A 26,030-nucleotide genomic window follows, 5' to 3' on the forward strand; every position below is an offset into this window, starting at 1 on the left:
ACCAACCTACACTATTGTGTTCTGATCCATCACATATAATTGAGATAAAAAAAACCATTCAACTAAAGGCTGTAATGTAACAAAATAGGTAAAAAGCCAAGAGGGGTGAATACTTTTGCAAGGCACTGTAGTCTCTTGCCCAGCTGTCACGCTTGAGTCCCCAGGAGGGTCCCTGGGGGTGGGGGTGGGGGGGGGGGGGTCAATTGTGTATGCTTATCCAGCTACCCTGGATATCCAAGGGTTGTGCTACACTGATCCTTCTGAGCAGAAATATTCAGGTTGATCAGCGCAATCATTGTGCATGGTATAACGTGACTTCAGCAAATGTCAAAGGTTAACACTTACAATGTAAACATCACTCACACTGACCAGCACAAAAGATCACAAACATCTATTGTTTACTGCAGACACGAAAAAACAAAAAAAAAAAAGTTTTACAAAGCTGCCAAAACATTGCTTTCTGATGATGGCGTAGGAAGTAAATAAATCCGCACAAAGAAGGGTAGGGAATACCGCGCCAGTCAGAAAATGTAAAATAGCAGCCAACACTCCAATAAGACCAAATTGTGCAAAGTGTATAAACATAAATAGTGTAGCGCTAAATATATAAACCTCTGTGTGACAATTAATATTCAAAAAGGGAAAAAAATTAATCAACAGTGAAGTGAAGAGTAATCCCTAGTGAAGTGAAGAGTAATCTTAACTTATCTCTGGATTACATATTTGTGAAAAATATCTAGTGTAACATCATATAAAACCTTCATATATCAGTGAAGATAAAAAGAATACAATTAAAAAATCACAAAAATGACGTGAAAAACTTAAAGTGTCCACATTCGAAAGAAATATGAATATAGCTTAAGAAATAATATTATTTAGAAAATGTCCAAATTTAGGGGGTGTAGCCACCAGATGGATCTAGAGATGTTCTAATCCCAATGATATATCATGCAAATAAGGCGGATTCCATCCAATACAAATGATCCATAAGTGTCTCCTCCATATAAATCTGATCAACACAAAAGATAAGGTACTCTTACCAACTTTGGTGGACTCACAGGCCGTTGGCGGTGAGTCAGAAAGGCTTGCACTGTCTCAGATTGGAGGACAGTATGGGGGCAGATCATATGCTGGTGAACCTCTTCCTCCAACCGGGGTACACGGATCCCACCCGAATGGACCGCACGATCTCCGTTTTGGTCAATCACATTGTGTTTGAGCAATTTCTCCTGAGCTTATAGTTCTCCGACGTCTCCCCCACCGGGTCCCGACAAGAGTCCCCGGCCGTCCACCACGTCAACAGGGGAAAAGGGGGGGTTAATCGTCCATGCGTGTCTTACAAGGAGTCACACCAAGTGGATATTTCCCAAAACTGGGGAGGAGCGTAGGGGCAAGCGAGCGAGACCTGTCTCCAGAGTATAAGTCAGTTGATCAGTCTGATGGCTTTTAGTTCCTACTGTTTCATCAGACTGATCAACTGACTTATACTCTGGAGACAGATCTCGCTCGCTTGCCCCTACGCTCCTCCCCAGTTTTGGGAAATATCCACTTGGTGTGACTCCTTGTAAGACACGCATGGACGATTAACCCCCCCTTTTCCCCTGTTGACGTGGTGGACGGCCGGGGACTCTTGTCGGGACCCGGTGGGGGAGACGTCGGAGAACTATAAGCTCAGGAGAAATTGCTCAAACACAATGTGATTGACCAAAACGGAGATCGTGCGGTCCATTCGGGTGGGATCCGTGTACCCCGGTTGGAGGAAGAGGTTCACCAGCATATGATCTGCCCCCATACTGTCCTCCAATCTGAGACAGTGCAAGCCTTTCTGACTCACCGCCAACGGCCTGTGAGTCCACCAAAGTTGGTAAGAGTACCTTATCTTTTGTGTTGATCAGATTTATATGGAGGAGACACTTATGGATCATTTGTATTGGATGGAATCCGCCTTATTTGCATGATATATCATTGGGATTAGAACATCTCTAGATCCATCTGGTGGCTACACCCCCTAAATTTGGACATTTTCTAAATAATATTATTTCTTAAGCTATATTCATATTTCTTTCGAATGTGGACACTTTAAGTTTTTCACGTCATTTTTGTGATTTTTTAATTGTATTCTTTTTATCTTCACTGATATATGAAGGTTTTATATGATGTTACACTAGATATTTTTCACAAATATGTAATCCAGAGATAAGTTAAGATTACTCTTCACTTCACTAGGGCTTACTCTTCACTTCACTGTTGATTAATTTTTTTCCCCTTTTTGAATATTAATTGTCACACAGAGGTTTATATATTTAGCGCTACACTATTTATGTTTATAGTAAATAAATCCGGTTATATAAAATGATAAAGATAAACAAGGGACGGTGCTTGACAAACCTTTCTTTGGCAGCCCCCTCCCTTTTCCGGTCCGTGATTTGCGGTCCATAAGCTTGATTTTTGGACTGGTGGGTAGGACCCCCCTGGCGTTTTCCCCATTATCGCTGACAGAGTCCCCTCTCCCAGAGTCTCGTGAAGAATTTTTGCGCAGTCGTCTCTTGGCTTTGGCATGAAGTTTAGCCTCGTTAATTGAAGAGGCTGGATAGTTTCCATTTACTTCATTCCTGATTTGCTCTGCTCCAGTGTTCTCTTCATCTCCATCAAACAGGGAATCATTCAGGTTCTCGGCGTCTGGGGAAATGGAAAATGTTAATGGAACTTAAAAGGAGGATCTAAATGACATTTTTTGTTTATGATGGAGGGGTTATAAACTGTCAGGTTTATATTGCTGCCCCCTTTTGTCTGGAAAAGTGACCTCTGAGATGTAGAACAATTCAAGATTCTGAGTTGTCACTGGAACAGAAATAAAGGGGAAATCTTCCAATGGGGGCACTTGTTCCAGTGACAATTGTCTGAGCAAGGGCCTCCCTCCCTTTGGAGGGATTCAAGGTCGCTTCCTGTTTGGTCTACAAGACAGGAAGTGAAGGAAAATCTCCCCAATGGGTTACAGAGAGGCAAAACCCCTAACACGGGTTTTAATCTTATCCTACTCTATTCATAACAAAAAAAGTGTTTTCATTTTAGAAACACCTTAAAAGCTGAACTCCAGGCAGTTATACAATACACAAATGAATGCAGCTCTAGGATCTATCTTTCATTATCCCTGTTGATGCAACACAACTCTTGCATTTTGCTGCATGAAAATGCATAACATGTATAAATCCCATTCTATCCTATGTGTTCAAACCTAGGCGCTGCAGCTTAGTGTTACAGACAATAGGACGTTTATGGGCCCATTCAAACCTACGTGTTTGCATTACCATGCACGCTTCATGAGCAAGGCCCAATTCACACCTCAGCATTTTGTAACTTGAGCCATAGCCTTGGTTCACACAAATGCAATGAGGGAAACGCACAAGATTCGCTGTGTTTCCCCACATTGCATCGTACTCCAAAGTAATTGCACAGCGTCCATGTAATCTGCTGTGGGTGTCAATGTTAGATTAATGACACTCTGAAAAACGCAGTGCGATTACCAGAATCGCATCACATAGGTGTGAACAATTGGGTGTGAGTAATTCAGGTGAGGGGGAAAAAAAAAAAAAAAAAAGGCTCAAATTGCACCGCACAGACATCGCATGCGATGTGCACAAGAATGCGGTGCGATTCTTGTGCAAATCACATGCAGTGTTTTGCACGCGCAAGCGTGCAAAAAATTCTTCTCTATGAAGATGGTTCATACCTCCACTACAAGTCACCTGAAGCTCAAAAAGGTTCTGCAGCTTTATTTGTAGCTCGAGTTGGGCAAATTGGTGTATTTATTTTGTTCCGTAGAAATGCATGGGAATGCTCAATTTGAGCATTTTATCACAAGTTTCTTTTGCTCAAATGCAATAATTAAATGGAAATAAACCCTTACAAATAATAATAATATCATTATTAATAATAAATAAACAACAATGAAAAACATAGCAAAAAATAATGAAAACAGATGATATTTTTCTCTATTGGCTATTTAAAAAAAAACTCCAAAGCTCAAAAACGCTTTAGAAGCACTGTACACAAATGGTCAAAAATGCACGAACGCTCAAAAAAAAAAACGCAACGCTCAGATGTGAATGCAGCCTTAGGCTGAGTTCACACTGTCTTCAGATGCGGCTCACAGAAGGGGTCTGGTGCATCCCTGTTCTCCATTTCAGGGACGGATCAGGTCCGAATCTTTGCCTGAATTCAGATCTGAAATGGAGCCAAAGACGCACAGGACCCTTCTGCTATGCGCCCCGTGCCGCCCTGGAGAAGTATGAACCAGCTCCATTGAGAGTCGGTCACACTCTCCTGTCATGCGAATTGGATGTGGAGAAATCCAATTTGCATCAGTGTGAACCTGGCCTTAATGAGAGGAGAGCAAGTACCTGAATGTGTATTTCAGCCTTTTCAAAATCTCCTACAGAGCAACACTCACACTAGGAGAGGGAGGGGCAGGATTGAGAGCAGATAAGCTGCATGCAAATGTGTTGACCAAGAGCACATTCATAAGGGGAGAGAGCTGAATGAACAGAAGGATGCATTTTTCACCATTGTATTTTTTTTTTCTAGTCACCACATGGCTGTATAACAGAGCTGTGCAATTCTCAGGACTTGATTGACAGAAATACACATCCTTTGACAGGGAAAACAGCTTCCTTACTTTCTTTCCAGCTGTGTAATTAGCAGTTTACCTGGTGATTTAGCATTATAGCAATCACAAAACACAAAAAGGTATAGATTACTGGCAATGTCTACTGGCATAAGACTGTAAGGGGGAACCAATCGTTTTCAGGATTAAAAATCAATATTCTTATCAAAGTGTTCAATTGTCATACAAATGAGAAGTTTAGAGCCCTGAGCAAGTTTTTATTTGTATGAAAGTAAAAACATGCATGGGTGTTGGCTGCAGTAGCAGGGAAGTGTAGGAGAAGTAGATTCCTTCTGGGCCATGCTGTCGGGTAAACCTGTTCTCACAGTTCTTTGTAATACTGAGTTTTCAACTGATATTAATAGAGTTTGGGTCCTGCATGCACAAGAAATGTGGTGCAAGGAAGAGAAGATTTGCAAGGTCAGGTAGACTTCAGTAAGCTTATTTAAGGCAAGCAGGGTATAAAAAAAAAAAAAAAATGGGAGAGGCTGCCTAAAAGTGCAATTAAAGACCCAGTCATCACCTTTAAAAATTGCATGTAAAACCGTGGAAACAAACAATGTAAACAAGCATTTTCCCGTTCTGCCTAGTGACACCGATCACTGCTCCCTGTAATCGGGAGCAGTGATCAGTGTCGTGTCACACAAGGCCCCTCCCCCCCCACAGTTAGAATCTAGGACACACTTAACCCCCTTCGCTGCCCCCTAGTGGTTGACCCCTTCACTGCCAGTCACATTTACACAGTAAACAATGCTTTTTTAAAATCGCACTGATCGCTGTATAAATGTAAATGGTACCAAAAAAGTGCCAAAAGTGTCCGATGTGTCCCATATAATGTCGCAGTCACGATAAAAAAAAAAAAAAAAAAAAAAAGATCGCCACCAATACTAGTAAAAAAAGAAAATTAATAAAAATGCCATAAAACTACCCCTATTTTGTAGACACTATAACTTTTGCGCAAACCAATCAAACGCTTACCAAAAATATGTAGAAGAATACGTATCGGCCTAAACGGAGGGAAAAAAAAATTTTTTTATATAAATATATATTTTTGGGGGATATTTATTATAGCAAAAAGTAAAAAATAATGCGTTTTTTTTCAAAATTGTTGCTATTTTTTTTGTTTATAGCGCAAAAAAATAACTGCATAGGTGATCAAATACCACCAAAAGAAAGCTCTAATTGTGGGAAAAAAAGGACGTCAATTTTGTTTGGGAGCCACATCGTAGGACCCCGCAATTGTCAGTTAAAGCGATGCAGTGCCGAATCGCAAAAAGTGCTCTGGTCTTTTGCCAGCCAAATAGTCTGGGGCTGAAGTGGTTAAGTGACAGCATAGGATCTGCTGAGGTTGCTGTCTACACATCCAAGATGGAAAAGCTCAGAAGCAGTCTCAGGGTCTTTGGATGCTTACACAAGGTAAATATAACAAAAAACAATTTAATGCACCCATTTTATAGCAATATTTAATTTTTAGCTAAAAATGGTCTGGCTGCAGGGTCTCTTTAACCGCTTCAGATCCGTGCTATAGCCGAATGACGGCTACAGCACAGACCTACTTTGCCGGGAGAGCGTCAATAGACGTCCTCCTGTGCTCGACCGGCCTGCATGCCCCCTGCAGGGCACACACGGTGCGCTCTGTGTTCAGCTAGTCTATGAGACTCGCTGGATCACAGATCAGAATAAGGGGTCGATCCCGACCCCTTACCATGTGACAGCTGATCACGTGATGTAAACAGAGCCGGTAATCTGCTATTTTTTTTCTCCTCACGCTGATAGCGCGAGGAGAAAAAGGAAAAAAGCTGATCACCGGCGGCTGTCAGAGGGAAATCAGTCCCGATTAAGGAGAGCAGTGCCAGCTCATCTGTGCCCGCCAGTGCCACCTACCAGTGTATAACAGTGCCGCTTAACAGTGCCCACCAGCGCCACCTACCAATGCCACCCATCAATGTCACCAATCAGTGCCTCATCAACAGTGCTGCCCATCAGTGTCACCTACCAGTGTTCATTAGTAACACCTCTCTGTGCCCACCAGTGCCGCCTCATCAGCGCATATCAATGAAGGAGAAAAATTACCTGTTTGCAAAATTTTATAACACTATGAAACTTTTTTTTTGTTTCTTCAAAATTTTCCATCTCTTTTTGTTTGTTTGTTTAGCAAAAAATAAAAACCCCAGTGGTGATTAAATAGCATCAAAAGAAAGCTCTATTTGTGTGAAAAAAAATGATAAAAATGTAATTTGGGTACAGTGTAGCATGACCGCGCAATCGTCATTCAAACAGTGAGAGCATTGGAAGCTGAAAATTGGTCTGGGCAGGAGCCCAGTAAGCAAGTGGTTAATGAACTTGAAATATACAGCCCATTATTTTGCAGAAAAACAGAATAACCTGATCTGTACTGAAAGCTCAGATGTTCTTAAATGATAAGACGTGCAAGTAAACAAAGAGAGATCAGTATTGCTCTATAAGGCTTACTATACACATTATAATCTGACCACCAAATCTTTGTACAGTTCCCCACAGAGCTAATGCCCCGTTTATAGTCCCGACATACGTGTTTTACGTCACCGCGTTCAGAACGATCGGATTTTCCAACAATTTTGTGTGACCGTGTGTATGCAAGACAAGTTTGAGCCAACATCCGTCGGAACAAATTAATGGATTTTGTTGTCAGAATGTCCGATCAATGTCCGACCGTGTGTACAGGGTATAAGACTGCATATTTTTAGCACTGATCACTGTATTAGTGTCTGGTGAAGAAAAACCAAGTTAGACTTACCGGTAACTTGTTTTCCAGAAGTCTTTCAGGACAGCACCTGAGAGATAGCGACTCCACCCACCGGAAACAGGAAACACCTTCTTCCTCCAAACTTTAAAGGGAGGCGCCTCCCTACCATACCTCAGTTGTAGTAGAGAAGACCTCCGGCCCCGGCTGGAACACATAAACACATACGTTAGTCACAGCATAGTATATACAATACAATAGGGCGGGATGTTGCTGTCCTGAAAGACTTCTGGAAAACAAGTTACCGGTAAGTCTAACTTGGTTTTTCCCAAGGCGTCTTTCAGGACAGCACCTGAGAGGATAACAGAGACTTACCCCCTTAGGGCGGGACAACAGCTTGCAGGACCTTTCTGCCAAACGCCTGATCATTAGCAGATGTGAGGTCCAGCCTGTAATGTTTCACGAATGTGTGAAAACTTGACCAAGTTGCCGCCTTGCAGATTTGTTCAGGGGTGGCACCAGCTCTCTCTGCCCAAGTGGCCGCTAATGCTCTTGTTGAGTGTGCAGAAATTCCTGCAGGAGGAGACACGCCTGCATGCGAATAAGCCTCTGAAATGGCTAGCTTCAGCCACCTTGCTAAAGAGATTTTAGAAGCCTGGCAACCTTTCCTGTTGCCTGAAAATAACACAAACAGAGAATCTGAACGTCTAAAGAGCTTTGTCCTTTCCAGGTAACATAACAAAACTCTTCTAACATCCAACATGTGAAAACAAGTCTCCTTCTCCCCTACTGGGTTGGGGCAGAAGGTCGGAAGTACAATGTCCTGAACACGATTTTGTACTGAAGCTACCTTTGCTAAGAATTTCTGATCTGTTCTAAGTATAACCCTATCTGGGAAGATAGATAAATAGGGTTCCTTAACTGATAAAGCATTAAGCTCACTGATCCTGCGTGCAGAGACCATGGCAATCAGAAACACAGACTTAAAAGTGAGATATCTGAGTGGCGCTTCTTCCAAAGGTTCAAAGGGACTCCTTGTTAGAGCCTGGAGGACTATCGACAGATCCCATTTGGGAAACAACTTAAGTGGTGCTGGTCTGGATCTCGTAAGGGATCTGAAAAATCTGGTTACCAATGGATCTGAGGCCACAGATCTTTCTAGGAACACTGCTAGCGCAGCCACCTGTACCTTCAAGGTACTAACTGCTAGTCCCTTGTCAGCACCAACCTGTAAAAATTCCAGAATGGTAACAAGACTCCCTGGGTCCTGGTCAGATGAATTACACCACGTATTGTAAACCTTCCAGACCTTGGAATAGATATTTCTAGTCACCCTTTTCCTACTGGATAATAGCGTTGAGATTAACCGGTTGGAAAAACCTTTGCTCCTTAAGAGCTGCTCTTCAGATACCAAGCAGTGAGCGCCAAAGTGGCTACCTCTGGGTGATTTACTGGTCCCTGAAATAGTAAATCGTGCCTGAGGGGCAGATGCCAATAAGGCCTGACCGCCATTTTCAGAACGGTTGAAAACCAAACCCTTCTCGGCCAAAAGGGCGTGATTAGGACAACCGGTACCGTTTCCCTTTGAATTTTTCTTAATACTAAGGGAATTAACTGAAATGGGGGGAAAGCGTAGCAGAGATGGAATCTCCATGGATACGCCAAGGCATCTGTTCCTAGTGACCCGTCGTGATTGCTTAGGGAAAAAAATTGCGGAACCAAGGCATTCTCCTTTGAGGCGAACAGGTCCACCTCTGGCAGCCCCCACTTCTCGACAATCATGGCGAAAACCTCTGGGTTCAGCGACCATTCTGCTTCCCGAATGGGGTTTCTGCTCAGGAAATCCGCCACTCCGTTCAGGGATCCCTTTAGATGGACTGCTGATAACGACAGTGTCCTTCTGCCCAACAGAGAATGCTCATGGCTAGTACTTGCAGCGATTTGCTCCTTGTACCTCCCTGCCTGTTTATGTAAGCCACTGCCGTGGCATTGTCTGTTAGTATTTGAACATGCTGGGCCTGAAGCCCCTGAGCAAATGACTTCAGAGCCAAGTCGATCGCCTTGAGCTTTCTCCAGTTTGAGGACTTGGTCGCCTCTTTCCTGGACCAGTTTCCTTGAGTGAAACCTTTTTCTAGGTGGGCTCCCCAACCCCAGGAACTGGCATCGGTTGTCAGCCTTTTTTCGATTGGAAAGGCCCAGACTAACCCCTCCGATAGGATATCCTGCCTTTTCCACCACCATAGTGACCTCTTCACTTGGGTTGGAACTCTTACCTCTGAGTCTAGGGATTCTAAATTGTGATCCCAAGATCTCAGAAGAAAAGCCTGCAGATGTCTGAAGTGTAGTCTTGCCCACTGAACAGCTGGCATTGACGAAGTCAGAACCCCCAGGGCTGACATGACCAATCTTAGCTGCTGGTTGGTCTGCAAAAAAAAAAGACACTGTATCCTGGATTTTTCCTTTCTTCTCTGAAGGAAGAAAAATTTTTTGGCTTACCGAATTTATTATATACCCTAGAAACCGAATCTCCTGAGATGGTTCCAGGGAAGATTTTTGGAGATTTAGGATCCAACCTAGAGACTCCAAATGGCTGCATGCTCTGCTTAAATTGCTCCTCAACTCCTCTCTTGAGGGGGCGAAAAATAGCAGATCGTCGAAGTAAGGAATTACTGCGATTCCCTGAAGACGCAGCGGAGCTAGGGCCTCTGCCATTACTTTGGTAAAAATTCGGGGTGCGGATGATAGCCCGAAGGGTAGGGCTCTGAATTGCAGATGCTGAATTCTGCCTTCCAACCTTACCGCCAACCTGAGAAACCCCTGGGACTGGGATGAGATTGGAATATGCAGGTATGCATCCTTTAGATCCACTGACGCCATGAAACAACCTGGAGTCAGAATATTTCTGGCGGTGAAAATTGAGTCCATCCTGAACCTTCTGTATTTGATGGCTCTGTTTAGTGGCTTTAAATTTAGAATTAAACAAAATCTTCCTGTTGGTTTTTTTACCAGGAAGACATGTGAATAGAAGCCCTCGTGCCATTCCTCTGGTGGCACTGGGATTACTACACCCTGTTGCATTAGTTCCTCCAGAGAGGATTTCATGGCCAGGGCCCTCATTGGATCTCGGGGAGCATTTGTTACCAGAAACCTTCTTGGGGGGCTTCTGGAGAACTCGAGAGTATAACCCTGCGAGAGAGTGGTCAGAATAAACTGATTTGTAGTTATCACTGACCACTGCGGAAGAAACTCTCGTAATCTTCCGCCGACCCGCAGAGATGAGTCATTGTGAGTTTTCGGCCTGTGAAGGAGGACGGAAGAGAATTCCACCTTTGCCCTTCGCCTTTTGCGCAGACCAATTTTTCCTCCTGCCCTGAAACTTACTTTCCTGCTGTTGCTGCTGAGTTTTTTGAGGTCGAAAAAGACGTTTTGGGGTCTGCTTTTTCTTTTTGACCGGAAAGGACTTCTTCTTATCGGCAGTTCTGTCTAGGATATTATCTAGATCTGGGCCAAAAAGAAGGTCACCTGAAAAGGGGATACCACAAAGTTTACTCTTTGAAGCTGTATCACCTGGCCAGGTTTTTAGCCATAAAGCTCTTCTTGCAGCATTTGCTAAAGCTGCAGACCTAGCTGACATTCTGATAGCTTCAGCCGAAGCATCAGCAATATAAGCAACCGCAGAAATCAGGGTAGGAAAGGAATCTAAGATCTCCTGCTTGGGGGAATCTGCCACTATATGAGATCTAAGTTGGTTCACCCAGTATTCCAGATTCCTGGCTACACAGGTTGTGGCCATTGCTGGTTTTAAATTGCTCATGATTGATTGCCATGATCTTTTGAGCAAAAGATCCATGCGTTTGTCCATTGGATCCCTTAGAACACCCATGTCTTCAAAAGACAGGTCTGTGGATCTTGAGACCTGTGAAAAGGCCGCATCCAACCTGGGCACCTTATTCCACACCGCAGAAGGGTCCTCCTCAAAAGGGAAGCGCCTTTTGTGGGCTCTGGAAAAAAAGGGCTTTTTCTCTGGATCTTGCCATTCTTTAGTAATGGCGTCAGAAATGACCGAATGAACTGGAAATGTTCGCCCCTTAGGCTCATTTAACCCTGCATACATGCGGTCATGAAGAGATAACTCCTTCTTTTCCTCACTTAAGCCAAGTGTAACATGGATAGCCTTAAGGAGTCCGTCTACCTCCTCTAGGGAAAGCTTAAATTTGGAAGGAGCCACCTCCGCTTCCTCACCCTCCTCCTCCGAATCTTTAACGGAAGGAGTAGGGGACTGCTCTTCCCTGATAGGGGGGCCTTCAGGTAAAACTTCTACCATGGGGAAAGAAATAGAACCCTGGGAAGCCTCAGAAGTGGATGGCTGACTAGCAGCTGGATTAACTAAAGAGTCACGAAAGGTCTGAATCGTGGCGTATAGTTCCTTCTTTACAGAGGTAACCAGATCATCACAAACCGAAGCGGATTCCTCCTTAACTAAAGAAGTGATGCATGTACTGCATAAGATTTTTTTCCAATTTTCTCCCATTTTGGCCCTGCAAGAAGGACATCTCTTTTTTGGGTCAGAGCTTTTAGCCTGTGAGAGAAAAAACAAAAAAGGGAAAAAAACCAGGGGACCTTTTAGTGAGACCCGGTCTCAGCTACACAAGAATCACCCACAGGTGCACTAAGAAGAAACCAGTCAGCCTCCAGTGCCCAGACAGGCCCCTTGCCACTAGGGGGTAAGAAAAAAGAAAATAGACCAAACCCAGGAAAAGGAAGAAAGGCAGACTTAAACTGCTGCTCCTACCTGAGCTTTACTGGCGCCTGTGCCTGTCCCCACCGCTGCAGACGCTGAGTCCTCCATCTCTGGTGTGCAGCTCTCCACCTGTGGCTTCATATGCCGCTTCCGGACTCCCATAGTGCATCTGCACCGGACCGGAAGCGGAAGTAGGCGCCAGTTCCTGTCCTCCCTCCTCCCCTCTCGCATCCACGCCGGAAATGACGCTTCTGCTGACCCAGTGACCCGCCTTGTCACTTCCGCCGCGCCTGCCGGCCAAAAAAACATGGCGGCGGCGCACGCGCACCGCCGCTCCTATGACCGCGCGGATCACCGGGTCTACGGCTCTCCCCGAGCACCAGGAGGGGAAGAGGAGCCCGATTGCTACCGCTGCCAAGGCTTGGGTAGGCCGGGAGGACAGCGGGTCTCCAAAAGGAGGAAAAAATGAAAAGGAAGCCCTGTCTCCCAGGCATCTGAGAGACCTTGACTCCCCTTCAAAAAGATGTTCCCTCCGGGCCGGAGGAAACACAAAAACTGAGGTATGGTAGGGAGGCGCCTCCCTTTAAAGTTTGGAGGAAGAAGGTGTTTCCTGTTTCCGGTGGGTGGAGTCGCTATCTCTCAGGTGCTGTCCTGAAAGACGCCTTGGGAAATTTGATTTTTTAACAGAAAGTAAAAAATGTTTTGTTTTTTTTCAAAATGGTCACTCCTTTTTTTGTTTCTAGCACAAATATAAAAACTGCAGAGATGATCAAATACCACCAAAAAAAAAAAAAAAAAAAAAAAAAAAAAGGGACATAAATTTTGTTTGGGCACAGTATCGCACGACTGCGCAATTGTCAGTTAGCAACCCAGTGCCATATCGCAAAAAATGGCATGGTCAGGAAGGGGGTAAAACCTCCTGGAGCTGAAGTGGTAAAAAAAAAAAAAAAAAGGCCTGGATTCTTTCCTAAGTGTACAGAATATAACTGGGTACTAACATTTATAGGTAAAGTGTTTCCAGGAGGAGGGGGGACTGTCATTGGCCACTGTTAAAGCGGGAGTCTTGCGACCAATTTTTTTTTTTTTTTTGGTCATTGAGACACTTTGCTAATCCCAAAATAATACTCACAGTTTTGGGTGTAATATTTCCGCCTCTGTCGGTTTTCGTACTGAAGAATAACTCAAAAAATGTGATGCTGGCTGTTTCCATCTTGCTTTTGAGCATGTGAAGTCCACAAGCATTGATTTCCGGGATGCGGTGAATGCTGTTCCATAGTTGCCAACATTGGGAAAAAAAAATTCGGGACACTTTTTTTGGCTGTAGGCGGAGTCAGGCTATAATTAGGGGGCGGGGCATGCGTTAGTAGGCGTGTCATATGAAAAAGAAAAAATGTGGCGCGCGAAGCGCGCCGCGCAAAAAAATGGGCGTGGTTTACGTGAAATAGTGGCCGTGGCTTACATGGGCGTGGCTAAATGGGGTGTGGTTAGAGTCTGAGATAAATGAGGGATGCAGAGGGAAAGGGGGGTAGAGGGATGGAGGGACAGCAGACCCAGATCCCACACCATAATAGCAATGTGTATTCCAGAGTTTAATAATCAGCAGATAAAGATACTCCAAACACCTGGAGTATCTTTAGCACTTCAATCATCCCGGCACCATGGTTGTTATAATGTCAGGATGATTGAAGCGCATTATTACTATTATTACATTGTAATATAAATAATGAAATCATTCAACTCACCATAATGCAGAATCAGTGGGACCCCTGAGCGTGTCACCTGCCACGTCACCTGCCACCAGATGCCATCAGGTTCCCCCAGCAGAGTCTGTCCTTACATAAGGTGCCCCCAGCAGAGGGGGGAGAAGGGGGTGCAGGTATGTTGGTGACACAGGGGGGAGAGGGGGGTGCAGGTATGTTGGTGACACAGGGGGGAGAGGGGGGTGCAGGTATGGTGGTGACACAGGGGGGTGCAGGTATGGTGGTGACACAGGGGGGGAGAGGGGGGTGCAGGTATGGTGGTGACACAGGGGGGGAGAGGGGGGTGCAGGTATGGTGGTGACACAGGGGGGGAGAGGGGGGTGCAGGTATGGTGGTGACACAGGGGGGGAGAGGGGGGTGCAGGTATGGTGGTGACACAGGGGGGGAGAGGGGGGTGCAGGTATGGTGGTGACACGGGGGGGAGAGGGGGGGTGCAGGTATGGTGGTGACACAGGGGGGCTGAGGGCGGTGCAGGTATGGTGGTGACACAGGGGGGGGAGAGGGGGGTGCAGGTATGTTGGTGACACAGGGGGGGAGAGGGGGGTGCAGGTATGGTGGTGACATAGGGGGGGGAGAGGGGGGTGCAGGTATGGTGGTGACACAGGGGGGAGGGGGGTGCAGGTATGTTGGTGACACAGGGGGGAGGGGGGTGCAGGTATGGTGGTGACACGGGGGGAGAGGGGTGCAGGTATGGTGGTGACACAGGGGGGGAGAGGGGGGTGCAGGTATGGTGGTGACACAGGGGGGAGGGGGGAATCAGGTATGGTGGTGACACGGGGGGAGAGGGGTGCAGGTATGGTGGTGACATGGTGTGCAAGAGGGGAGCCAGGACCATCAATGTCCCCAGCCAGCGGAGCCCCAGTCCATCCATGCTGGACCTCAGCCTTTGAGAAGTGTACTGCAGGGAAAGCTCCAAGCCTCCCATACACTGAGTACACCCCCTCCCCCTATCTCTCTTCTCCCCCACTACACTGACAGGCCACTACTCACAGGTCAGACAACTCCTGAACAGCCAGATGAAAGCCTCCCTTCTTCCCTCCCGTCACTCCCACTATTCCTCAGAGCTCCGTTGGACACACGGGGGCGGAGGGTGATGGCAGTGGAGGCTGATCACGTCTTCCTTGTGTTTTCATTGTAGAGCGGGGAGGGGTTGCCAATCCCTCCAGCCAATAGGCTTCAGTGTACAATAGAATTTTCTATTTGTACACTGAAAAGAGAAGCGGATTGGCTGCCCCTCTCCCCTGCACTGAACACAAGGGGAACTTTGTGACTGACTCGTGGAGGCAACGGCGGCCATTTTTGTGGAGCCGTTGCCGTTTTTTACAAAAACACTCACGATTTTCTCGGGACAAACCCCAAAAATTCGGGAAAACACCCGGGACAAAATTAAATCGGGACAAGGGTCCCAAAATCGGGATTGTCCCGGGAAAATCGGGACTGTTGGCAACTATGCTGTTCATTCACAGCTTGTTCACGTGCATGATCATTGTTTCCGCACTGAATCTTGGGAAGCCTGACACTAAGCTCCCAGGAGACAGTGCGGCGCCGGGGAAAGGCAATAAACACGCCTACTCCCATGGGAGGAGAGACAGGAAGTGCCACAATAAAGTATAATATAAAGGTAATTACAGCGATAAAAAAAAAAAAAATTTGTGCGGCATTTGAACATCTAAGCAAATAACTGAAGGGGGTAAGATTAAGTTAAAAAGTGGAACCCCACTGTTAAAGCCAATCACAGTCCTGCTAGCCCCGTCCACCATCTGGAGGAAGATGACTCACTTGGTTGCCACTTTCAATCTCAGAAAGAAGAGATTTCACTGTGATTGAGAAAACCAATCAGAATACAGTTTGTGGAATTACTGTTGAGCTTTTGAGCACTTTGTTGAAATTATTCCTGAACCTTTGTGTCACTTACTATTGAACCCCGGCACTCTGTGTCCCTTTAAGCCACAGCCAGTATTCAGTGCAAAGAAAATCACACCCAACATTTTCTCAGCTGCGGGGGGCCCAACTTATGATCCTGCACACAGGCCCACTGCTTTCAGAAAATGCCCCTGACCTGAGCTCATTGCACATCCATTCCAGATGTTTGTATGTGACATCACATAAAAGCACGCGGATGCGAGAGGTGGATCAGCAGGATGAGTGTGTCAGGACAGGTAGATGTGTCTCATCTCGGCTTCCTTTCACCACTCTGAATATCATAGATGAGAAGAGGGTACAGCGGTGGGGAAAACGAGCAGGAGGGGTTCAGAGGTGGGACAGGAGAGCAGGAGGGTACAGCGGTGGGGCAGATGTGCAGGGGTGGAAGAGATGAGAAGGGAGTTGGGACAGAAGAGCGGGGGGGGGGGGGGGGGGTTGGTTCAGTTTTGGGGCAGATGTGCAGGGGTGGAACAGATGAGAAGGGAATTGGGACAGAAGAGCGGGGGTTCAGTTTTGGGGCAGATGAGAAGGGGGTTCAGTGGTGGGACAGAAGGGGGGGGGGGGTAGAGCAGTGGGGCAGACATGAAAGGAGGTGTACTGGTGGGGCAGATGAGAAATCGGGTTACAGTGGTGAGGCAGATGAGCAGATGGGTTCAGTGTTAGGACAGATGAGAAGGTGATTTAGTAGTGAGACAGAAGAGTATGGGGATACGGTGGTGGGGCAGATGAGAAAAGGGGTACATTGATGGGGCAGATGTGCAGGGGGTGCTACAGAGGTGGGGCAGATGGGCGGGGGGGGGCAGTGATCTTACGTGTGAAGGTGTAGGATGTTAATTTCTCACTACCACTCAAGTAGTTTACAGCATTTACTTAAAAAAAAAATAATAATTTTCATGATTGAGTGTGAAGTTGACATTTTTTTGTTAGAACATCGGCACTCTCAATTTCTTTGAAAACATTTTTCAGGACACTGTGATCAAAAGGTTGCCTACCCCTGAACTAGATGGACTTGTATCTTTTTTCAACCTATGTCAAGCTTTACCAAAACTTTGTAACATGGGGACCTACCTAAATTATCTAATCCACACAATTTCCTGTATATCCAATTGAATAGGCTCTAACACTACATACTTGTTAAGATTGTAATGTGTATGGGGAGCCTAATATTGAGCACCCAAACGTGATAATTATGTGCAACAAAGCAATCAATATCTGACATAACTTGTGTGAGCTGAAAGAACTTCAAAACAGCAATGCCCCACAGTGCACATCAAAAAAGGACACAAAAGCTCAGAAAAACAAAAACAAAATACCAATACGCTTTCAACCTGTTAATTCTGACAGGCACTGATGAAAACAAACATAGGAAAACAAATATTAGGGTGTTTTTGTAGACATAAAATAAACATCATTTCTATTGGCAAATCGCTTACCTATTAGATTAGCATTTATTTCCCTTGGGTTTTCTACTTCCATGGTGACTTATTGGTATTTCTAAACTGACACAGTAACCTGTAAAATACATACAGAATTAGAGATCAAAAACAAACAAAAAAGTAAACGGAAAAAACTAAATGACAATATATTATCACGTTTCTTTTGCAAGCAGCACACAGCCTCAAGTCCTTAACAAACAAATGAGGAGGAAAACATACACGGCCACCTCAGCGCTGACCAGACTGAGCTCAGTCAACAGCTTGTAAAGCACGTCTCTTATCGTTGTGCCAGAAAAGGTCCCCTGGCCGTGCTGTGGGATTAGGATCCCAGACTTGTGGAAGATATACAGCCCATACTGTCAGCAGGGATTTAGGACACAGTCCTCACACAGCAATGAGGAGCATTGTGCGAAGATCGGAAACAATTACTAGACTGCGTTCAGCTGCATCTCCCAACAAAAGAAGAGTAACGACTGCAAAATAGCTTGGAGAATTTTAGCCACGCACTGAGTTATCAATAATGAGCAGCCTGAATAAACAGCCGATGGGACCAAAACAACTATTCCCACTATAGTGATACTTGAATTGAAGGGCCCATTCACAACTGAGGTGCAATGCACTGCCATTCATACTGTTGCAGTATTCCTGCATTAAAGTGGTTGTAAACCCTCATATATACCCAGTGAAGTGACTGGCCTCAGGTAATACACAGAGATGAAACAAATCCTCCTACATACGTTGTACCTGTTTATCTGCAGGTTTCTCTTCTCTACAGCCAAAGTGCAGGATTTATACAGCTTGTCTGAGCTGTCAGAAATCAGGGAGCGGAGAGATGACACCCTGCAGACCTCAGTGAGAAGAGCTCTGAGAGCTGACTGGAGGGGAGGGGCACACCGCCCTTCACACAGCAACAGAGCTGAAGCTGTCAATCACAGGCTGCGTGCTGAAGATCTCACCCCGTCACTTTTTTTTTCCTTTTGGTGTCAGAAAAACTCGTTAAAATTCAAATCCATGTCTCCATACTTTATTTTGCTGAGAAATCAATTTGAACCCCCCATAGCATTTCAGGCAGTGGCCATCTTGAGTAAGGACATATTAATTATGTAGCATGTATGTCCTGGAATCTGTCTGCGCTTATCTGTCATGTGGGCAGGAGAGTGTGCTTAGCTGACAAAACCTCTCCTCCCCTCCAGAAGACTTCTGGGATGACTACGCTTGGAAGCCATGAAGCCACTAAATAAAAAAACAAATTTTAAACATTTTTTTTTTTTTTTTTTTTTTTAAAAAGGATGCCCAAAATCTGATTAGATTATATTTTAGAGCAGATTTCTGGGAAAAAAAAAAAATCTGATTTCCTAGCAGTGAATGACAACTCTAGGGGGCTTTCCGTCCACTTGTGGATCAAAAGACCACCAGTTTGCCATATTGAATTTTACAGCTCTGCAGATAATGTTATAGTCTGCTATGGCTTGTATCACAATTATATATATTTTTATATACTATATTATATAGAATATATTTATATATTTGCAATCTTTTTTCCCAGTGAATGTGGAGTTTAAGGTAAAGTGTTACTAAACCCAGGACCCTGCATTCACTACATCTGGTCTCCTACAGTACAAATAAATGCATTCATTTTAGTAAATACCTTTACTCATCAGTATATAGCAGTGTTGTGACTTCTATCAGTGTCTGGTTAAAGCTTGTAGGAGTTTTCATTCTACTCCGATTGTCCTATGAGGCTGCCCTCTGTCTGGACAGTGCTGATTGGCCCTGTGCTGATCACATACACCCTCCCAAGGAAAAAAAAAAAAAAAAAAAAAAAAAAAAAAACAGAGTTAGGTACCTGGTAACTCTTTTTCTAAGAAGTCTTCCAGGGCAGCATCCGAGAGATAGGCTCCTCCTCCCTAAAACAGGAAACACATTAGTCCACCATTATAAATTTCACACTCTTACCTGTGTGCCTCAGTTATGTTAAAGCACCGAAGGAATTCCCTGTAAGCTGCAAGCTCCCCCTCTGTACCTGGTTTTTGTTGTTTCAAGGGTGGGAACTAGTGCTGCCCTGGAAGACTTCTTAGAAAAAGAGTTACCAGGTACCTAACTCTGTTTTCTCGAATCGTCTTCCAGGGCAGCATCCGAGAGGATATATCAAGCAATACTTACTAGGGTGGGGTTAGAGACTGGAGCACTTTACGACCAAATGCTTGGTCTTGGTCAGACAGCTGGTCTATGCGGTAGTGCTTAGCGAAAGAACTGAAGCTCGACCATGTCGCTGCCCTGCAGATCTGCTCCGGAGTTGCCCCTGCTTTCTCTGCGGCCGAGGTTGCCCAGGCTCTAGTTGAGTGCGCTCTGATTTCACTAGGTGGAGTGAGATTCTGTGCCTTATAGGTAATCTGTATGGCCATCCTTATCCATCTGCTGATGGTGCTTTTTGAAGCTTGTTTCCCTCTGTTGATTCCTGCATAGAGGATGAAGAGGGAGGTCGTTCTACGCCATTCTTTTGTTCTTTCGAGATACGCTATGAGCGTGTTCCTTACATCAAGTTTGCTGTAAATGTTTCTTTTCCTACTATCCATGGTTGTTGGAAGTGAGGGTATGACGATGTTTTGGGTTCTGTGAAATGTAGAAGAGACCTTGGGTAGAAAGGCCGGATCTGGAGAGAGAATTATCTTGTCCAGATGTATTAGACAGTATGGTTCTATTGAAGATAGAGCTTGGATCTCACTCACTCTTCTGGCGGATACTAAGGCCAGAAGGAGCGCAGTTTTTAACGTGAGGTTTTTGTCTGAGCTGTCCTCGATAGGTTCAAACGGAGGGGAAAGAAAGCCCTTAAGTACTGTGCCCATGTCCCAGGTGGGAGTTTTGTACAATTTGGCTGGTTTGGATCTTTTAAGAGCTATGAGGAATCGTCTTATCAGCGGGTCTTCCGCTAGTCTAGTATCCATGACCGAGGAAAGTGCTGCAACTTGTACTTTCAGGGTACTTGGTGATATGTTTTTGTCTGCACCATCTTGTAGGAAGTCCAAAACTATTGGAATTATCCCACCGTTGGAGATTGGTCTGTCTTCGTACCAAGAAACAAATTTTTTCCTTATTTTCTCATAGATGGCTCTCGTTACCGGCTTTCTGCTGTTTAAGATGGTGTTGATTACTCTGTCTGACAGGCCTTTGTTCTGGAGTTTTACCCTCTCAGTAACCAAGCCGAGAGCTTCAAGATTTTGTGGTTCGGATGGTTGACTGGGCCTTGTGACAGTAGATCCGGGCGGTCCGTCAGTGTCAGCTGAGGTTGTATGCTGAGATTTTTTAAATGACTGAACCATGCTCTCTGGGGCCAGTGTGGTGCTATTAGTATCACTGTTGTTTTCTCTGCCTTGATTTTTTGGATTACTTTTGGGATTATGGCAGTTGGAGGGAATGCATAGCACAGATGCCATTTCCAGTTTTGGTTGAAAGCATCCACCCCGCTGTTGCCATCTGTAGGGTCCAGGGAGAAAAATATCGGAGATTTTGCGTTCGCCCTGGGAGCAAATAGGTCTACTTCGGGTATTCCCCACTTCTGGGTGATTTGAGTGAAGGTTGTTTGGTTTAGCGACCATTCCGTGTGTTTTATCGTTTTCCGGCTCAGGAAATCTGCCACTGTATTGTCTGTTCCTTTTAGATGAATACCGGATATCGATCTTATGTTCACTTCTGTCCACAGTAGGATAGATTGTGTCAGTCTCATCAGTTTTTGGGATTTTGTGCCCCCTTGTCTGTTTAGGTATGCGACTGTCGTTGCGTTGTCTGATTGTATCTTTACATCCTTCCCCTGTAATGCTGGCTTGAAGGTTTTTAGCGCTTCCCCCACAGCTTTCAGCTCTCTCAAGTTTGAGGAGGCTCGTGCCCATTTGGGTGTCCATTTCCCTTGCGAGAACCGCCCTTCCATGTGGGCTCCCCATCCTAGGGCGCTTGCATCGGTGGTGATGCTGACTGGATTGACTTGAGCCCATCTGCGCCCCTCGATGACCCGAAGTGGGTTGAGCCACCAGTAGAGTGTTTGTTTGACTGTGGCGGGGACGGGAATGGATTTTTCTAGGGATGCTTGCCTGCCATCCCATTGGGACAGAATGTAGTTCTGTAAGGGTCGCATGTGAATTTGTGCCCAGGTGATGGCTGGAATGGAAGACGTCATCAGTCCTAGTACGGACATTCCGTGCCTGATCGTTGTGGAATGGTTCCTTAGCAGGGACGTAATTGCTTGTGTCATTTTTACGTCTTTTTCCTTTGTTAGGAAAATTTTTGACAGTCTGGAGTCCAGCACGTATCCCAGGTACACTACTCTCTGGCTTGGGATCATTTGCGATTTCTCTGCGTTTATTAACCATCCCAGGTTTTGCAGATAGATCATACTCTTGCGCAGGTTGTTTTCTAGGATTGCTGCTGAGTCCGCAAAGAACAGGAGGTCGTCTAAGTATGGTATTATTCCAATACCCTCCTGTCTTAGACCTTTTAGCGCTTCCGCCATTATTTTTGAGAATATTCTTGGAACTGAGGAGATTCCGAAGGGGAGAGCTGTGTACTGTAGGTGCAGCGTAGCTGCTGGCCCCTGGATTGCGAACCTTAGAAACTTTTGGTGATCCTTCCTTATGGGGACATGTAGGTAGGCATCCTGTAAGTCTAGTGTTGCCATGAATGTCTCCTGCGGTAGGATGTTCCTGATTGAATAGATAGATTCCATTCTGAATCTCTTGTATCTTATTCCTCGGTTGAGTGGTTTGAGGTTTAGTATCAGCCTTAGTTTGCCTGATGGTTTTCTTTTTGCGAAGATGTGTGAGTAGAAGCCCTTCTGTTCCTCCTCTTGGGGAACGTGACAAATCACCTTCTGATCTAATAGTTTCTGTAGGGATTCTAGAAACACCTTTGCTTGATTGCTGTCCTTGGGTAGCATGGTCGCTAAGTATTTGGTTGGGGGGCGGTTGGAGAATTCTATTGCGTAACCGTCCGCTATGGTGCGCAGTATGAATTTGTTTTCTGTTATCTCCTCCCATTGGTGGGAGAAAGTCGCCAATCTGCCCCCCACCTGAAGGCAGTCATTGTTTTTTGTTCTTTTGGGTATTAGGCTTGAGGATGAATTCACCTTTGCCTTTCTTGTTTTGTTGACCCCAGTGCTTTTTTGCCCCTGGCTTATTGAATTTCTTGAAATGCCGAAAGGGCGCCTTCCCTTGTCTCTTCTTGGTTTGAGGGAACCCCTTATTTTTTGCTGCAGTCCTATCCAGGACTGTTTCTAGTTCGGGACCAAACAGTAGGTCTCCAGTGAATGGTATGCCACATAAACGGTTCTTGGAAGGTGCATCCCCCCCCCAGGATTTTAACCACAGGGCTCTGCGGGCCGAGTTTAGTAGTGCCGTGGTCCTAGAGGATATTCTGACAGTTTCTGCTGAAGCATCTGCCAAGAAAGCTGCCGCTCTAGTTAGTGTGGGGATGGTTTTAATTAGTTCCTCCCTGGGTGTGTCGTTCTCCAATAGATCTTGCAGCTGGGTTAGCCAGATTAGCAAGGTTCGGGCTGTGCAGGTGGAAGCAATAGCCGGATTTAGGTTTGCCGCCCCTGCTTCCCATGCCCTTTTCAGGAGAGCTTCTATTTTCTTGTCCATGGGGTCGCTGAGGGTACCTGCGTCATCAAAAGCCAAGTCCGATTTGTTCGTGATTTTTGCCAGAGAGGCATCCACCTTGGGGCATTTAGCCCAGGTTTTGGTGTCTGCTTCCGCAAACGGGTATCTGCGTTTGATTGTGGCGGGGATGAAAAGCTTTTTCTCTGGGTCTTCCCATTCCTTTTTGACTATGTCTTTAAGTGTTTGGTGTACCGGGAACGTTCTTGGCTTCTTGGGCTGGAGCCCTTTGTACATTCTGTCATGCATAGTGAGTTCTGCGGTTTTCTGTTCTTTAATGCCTAGAGTGTCAGTGATGGCTTTGAGAAGACTGTCTGTGTCCTCAGAAGGAAACAGGTTGCAGTCTGTCGTGTCATCTTCCTCCTCTGAGTCTGAACAGATACCGTCTTCTGATTCAGATTGTTCAGATTCATCTGAATCCACCTCTTGTTCTGCCTGTACCTTGTTCTCCCTTGGAATGTGTGTTCCGCTGGTAGATGGGATACTGGCCTGAGCGACACTTGCTGGCGTTTCTAATTTCTCTATAGCAGAGCGTAGTGGTGCCATGGTGCTCTGAATTTCTTTCTTAACCACTTGCCGACCGCCTCACGCATATATACGTGAGCAGAGCGGCACGGGCAGGCAAAATCACGTACCTGGTACGTGATTGCCTTCCCGCGGGCGGGGGGTCCGATCGGACCCCCCCCCGGTGCCATCGGCGGTCGGCGTTTGGCTGGGAGAGTTGAGAGACGAGGGGGAGACCATCCGATCGTGGCCCCCCCCTCGCGATCGCTCCCAGCCAATGAGAAACATCCCCTGCCTCTGTATAGTACACAGAGGCAGAGGATGTGATGTCATCTCTCCTCGGCTGGCCAGTTTCCGTTCCAGCACCGAGGAGAGAAGACATGTAAGTGCACCAACACACACACAACACAGTAGAACATGCCAGGCACACTAAACACCCCCGATCCCCCCCCGATCGCCCCCCGATCCCCCCCCAATCACCCCCCCCCCTGTCACAAACTGACAGCAAGCAGGTTTTTTTGTTTTGTTTTTTTCCTGATTACTGCATGGTGTCAGTTTGTGACAGTTAGCAGTGGTAGGACAGTTAGTATTAGCCCCCTGTAGGTCTAGGGTACCCCCCTAACCCCCCCTAATAAAGTTTTAACCCCTTGATCACCCCCTGTCACCAGTGTCGCTAAGCGATCATTTTTCTGATCGCTGTATTAGTGTCGCTGGTGACGCTAGTTAGGAACGTAAATATTTAGGTTCGCTGTCAGCGTTTTATAGCGACAGGGACCCCCATATACTACCTAATAAATGTTTTAACCCCTTGATTGCCCCCTAGTTAACCCTTTCACCACTGATCACCGTATAACTGTTACGGGTGACGCTGGTTAGTTTGTTTATTTTTTTTAGTGTCAGGGCACCCGCCGTTTATTACTGAATAAAGGTTTAGCCCCCTGATCGCCCGGCGGTGATATGCGTCGCCCCAGGCAGCGTCAGATTAGCGCCAGTACCGCGAACACCTACGCACGCACCGTACACGCACCGTACACCTCCCTTAGTGGTATAGTATCTGAACACATCAATATCTGATCCGATCAGATCTATACTAGCGTCCCCAGCAGTTTAGGGTTCCCAAAAACGCAGTGTTAGCGGGATCAGCCCAGATACCTGCTAGCACCTGCGTTTTGCCCCTCCGCCCAGCCCACCCAAGTGCAGTATCGATCGATCACTGTCACTTACAAAACACTAAACGCATAACTGCAGCGTTCGCAGAGTCAGGCCTGATCCCTGCGATCGCTAACAGTTTTTTTGGTAGCATTTTGGTGAACTGGCAAGCACCAGCCCCAAGCAGCGTCAGATTAGCGCCAGTACCACTAACACCCACGCACACACCGTACACCTCCCTTAGTGGTATAGTATCTGATCGGATCAATATCTGATCCGATCAGATCTATACTAGCATCCCCAGCAGTTTAGGGTTCCCAAAAACGCAGTGTTAGTGGGATCAGCCCAGATACCTGCTAGCACCTGCGTTTTGCCCCTCCGCCCGGCCCAGCCCAGCCCACCCAAGTGCAGTATCGATCGATCACTGTCACTTTTTTTTGTAGCGTTTTGGTGAACTGGCAAGCGCCAGCGGCCTAGTACACCCCAGTCGTAGTCATACCAGCACTGCAGTAACACTTGGTGACGTGGCGAGTCCCATAAGTGCAGTTCAAGCTGGTGAGGTGGCAAGCACAAGTAGTGTCCCGCTGCCACCAAAAAGACAAACACAGGCCCGTCGTGCCCATAATGCCCTTCCTGCTGCATTCGCCAATCCTAATTGGGAACCCACCACTTCTGCAGCGCCCGTATTTCCCCCATTCACATCCCCAACCAAATGCAGTCGGCTGCATGAGAGGCATTTATATGTCCTCCCGAGTACCCCTACCCAATGAACCCCCCCAAAAAAGATGTGTCTGCAGCAAGCGCGTATATAGACGTGACACCCGCTATTATTGTCCCTCCTGTCCTGATAATCCTGGTCTTTGCATTGGTGAATGTTTTGAACGCTACCATTCACTAGTTGAGTATTAGCGTAGGGTACAGCATTGCACAGACTAGGACACACTTTCACAGGGTCTCCCAAGATGCCATCGCATTTTGAGAGACCCGAACCTGGAACCGGTTACAGTTATAAAAGTTACAGTTACAAAAAAAAAGTGTAAAAAAAAAAAAAAAAAACACAAACAAAAATAAAAAAAAATAGTTGTCGTTTTATTGTTCTCTCTCTCTCTATTCTCTCTCTGGTGTTCTGCTCTTTTTTACTGTATTCTATTCTGCAATGTTTTATTGTTATTATGTTTTATCATGTTTGCTTTTCAGGTATGCAATTTTTTATACTTTACCGTTTACTGTGCTTTATTGTTAACCATTTTTTTGTCTTCAGGTACGCCATTCACGACTTTGAGTGGTTATACCAGAATGATGCCTGCAGGTTTAGGTATCATCTTGGTATCATTCTTTTCAGCCAGCGGTCGGCTTTCATGTAAAAGCAATCCTCGTGGCTAATTAGCCTCTAGACTGCTTTTACAAGCAGTGGGAGGGAATGCCCCCCCACCGTCTTCCGTGTTTTTCTCTGGCTCTCCTGTCTCAACAGGGAACCTGAGAATGCA

At 45.9% G+C, this 26,030-nt stretch overlaps 1 protein-coding gene across 2 annotated transcripts in view; it reads right to left on the minus strand.

Moving 5' to 3' along the window:
* Window positions 1–26,030, minus strand: part of PDCD4 (programmed cell death 4) — a 91,810-nt gene that overhangs the window by 49,129 nt on the left and 16,651 nt on the right. For both annotated transcript variants that reach the window (XM_073595895.1, XM_073595896.1), the window contains exons 2-3: window positions 17,243–17,321; window positions 2,389–2,679 (exon numbers count right to left, since the gene is read on the minus strand). In XM_073595895.1, coding sequence (XP_073451996.1) covers window positions 2,389–2,679; window positions 17,243–17,285 — 334 coding nt within the window. In that variant the 5' untranslated portion in view covers window positions 17,286–17,321. The remainder of the gene's footprint in view (window positions 1–2,388; window positions 2,680–17,242; window positions 17,322–26,030) is intronic.

Source organism: Aquarana catesbeiana, linkage group LG08 (genome assembly GCF_042186555.1).
Source record: "Aquarana catesbeiana isolate 2022-GZ linkage group LG08, ASM4218655v1, whole genome shotgun sequence".
Taxonomy (NCBI): domain Eukaryota; kingdom Metazoa; phylum Chordata; class Amphibia; order Anura; family Ranidae; genus Aquarana; species Aquarana catesbeiana.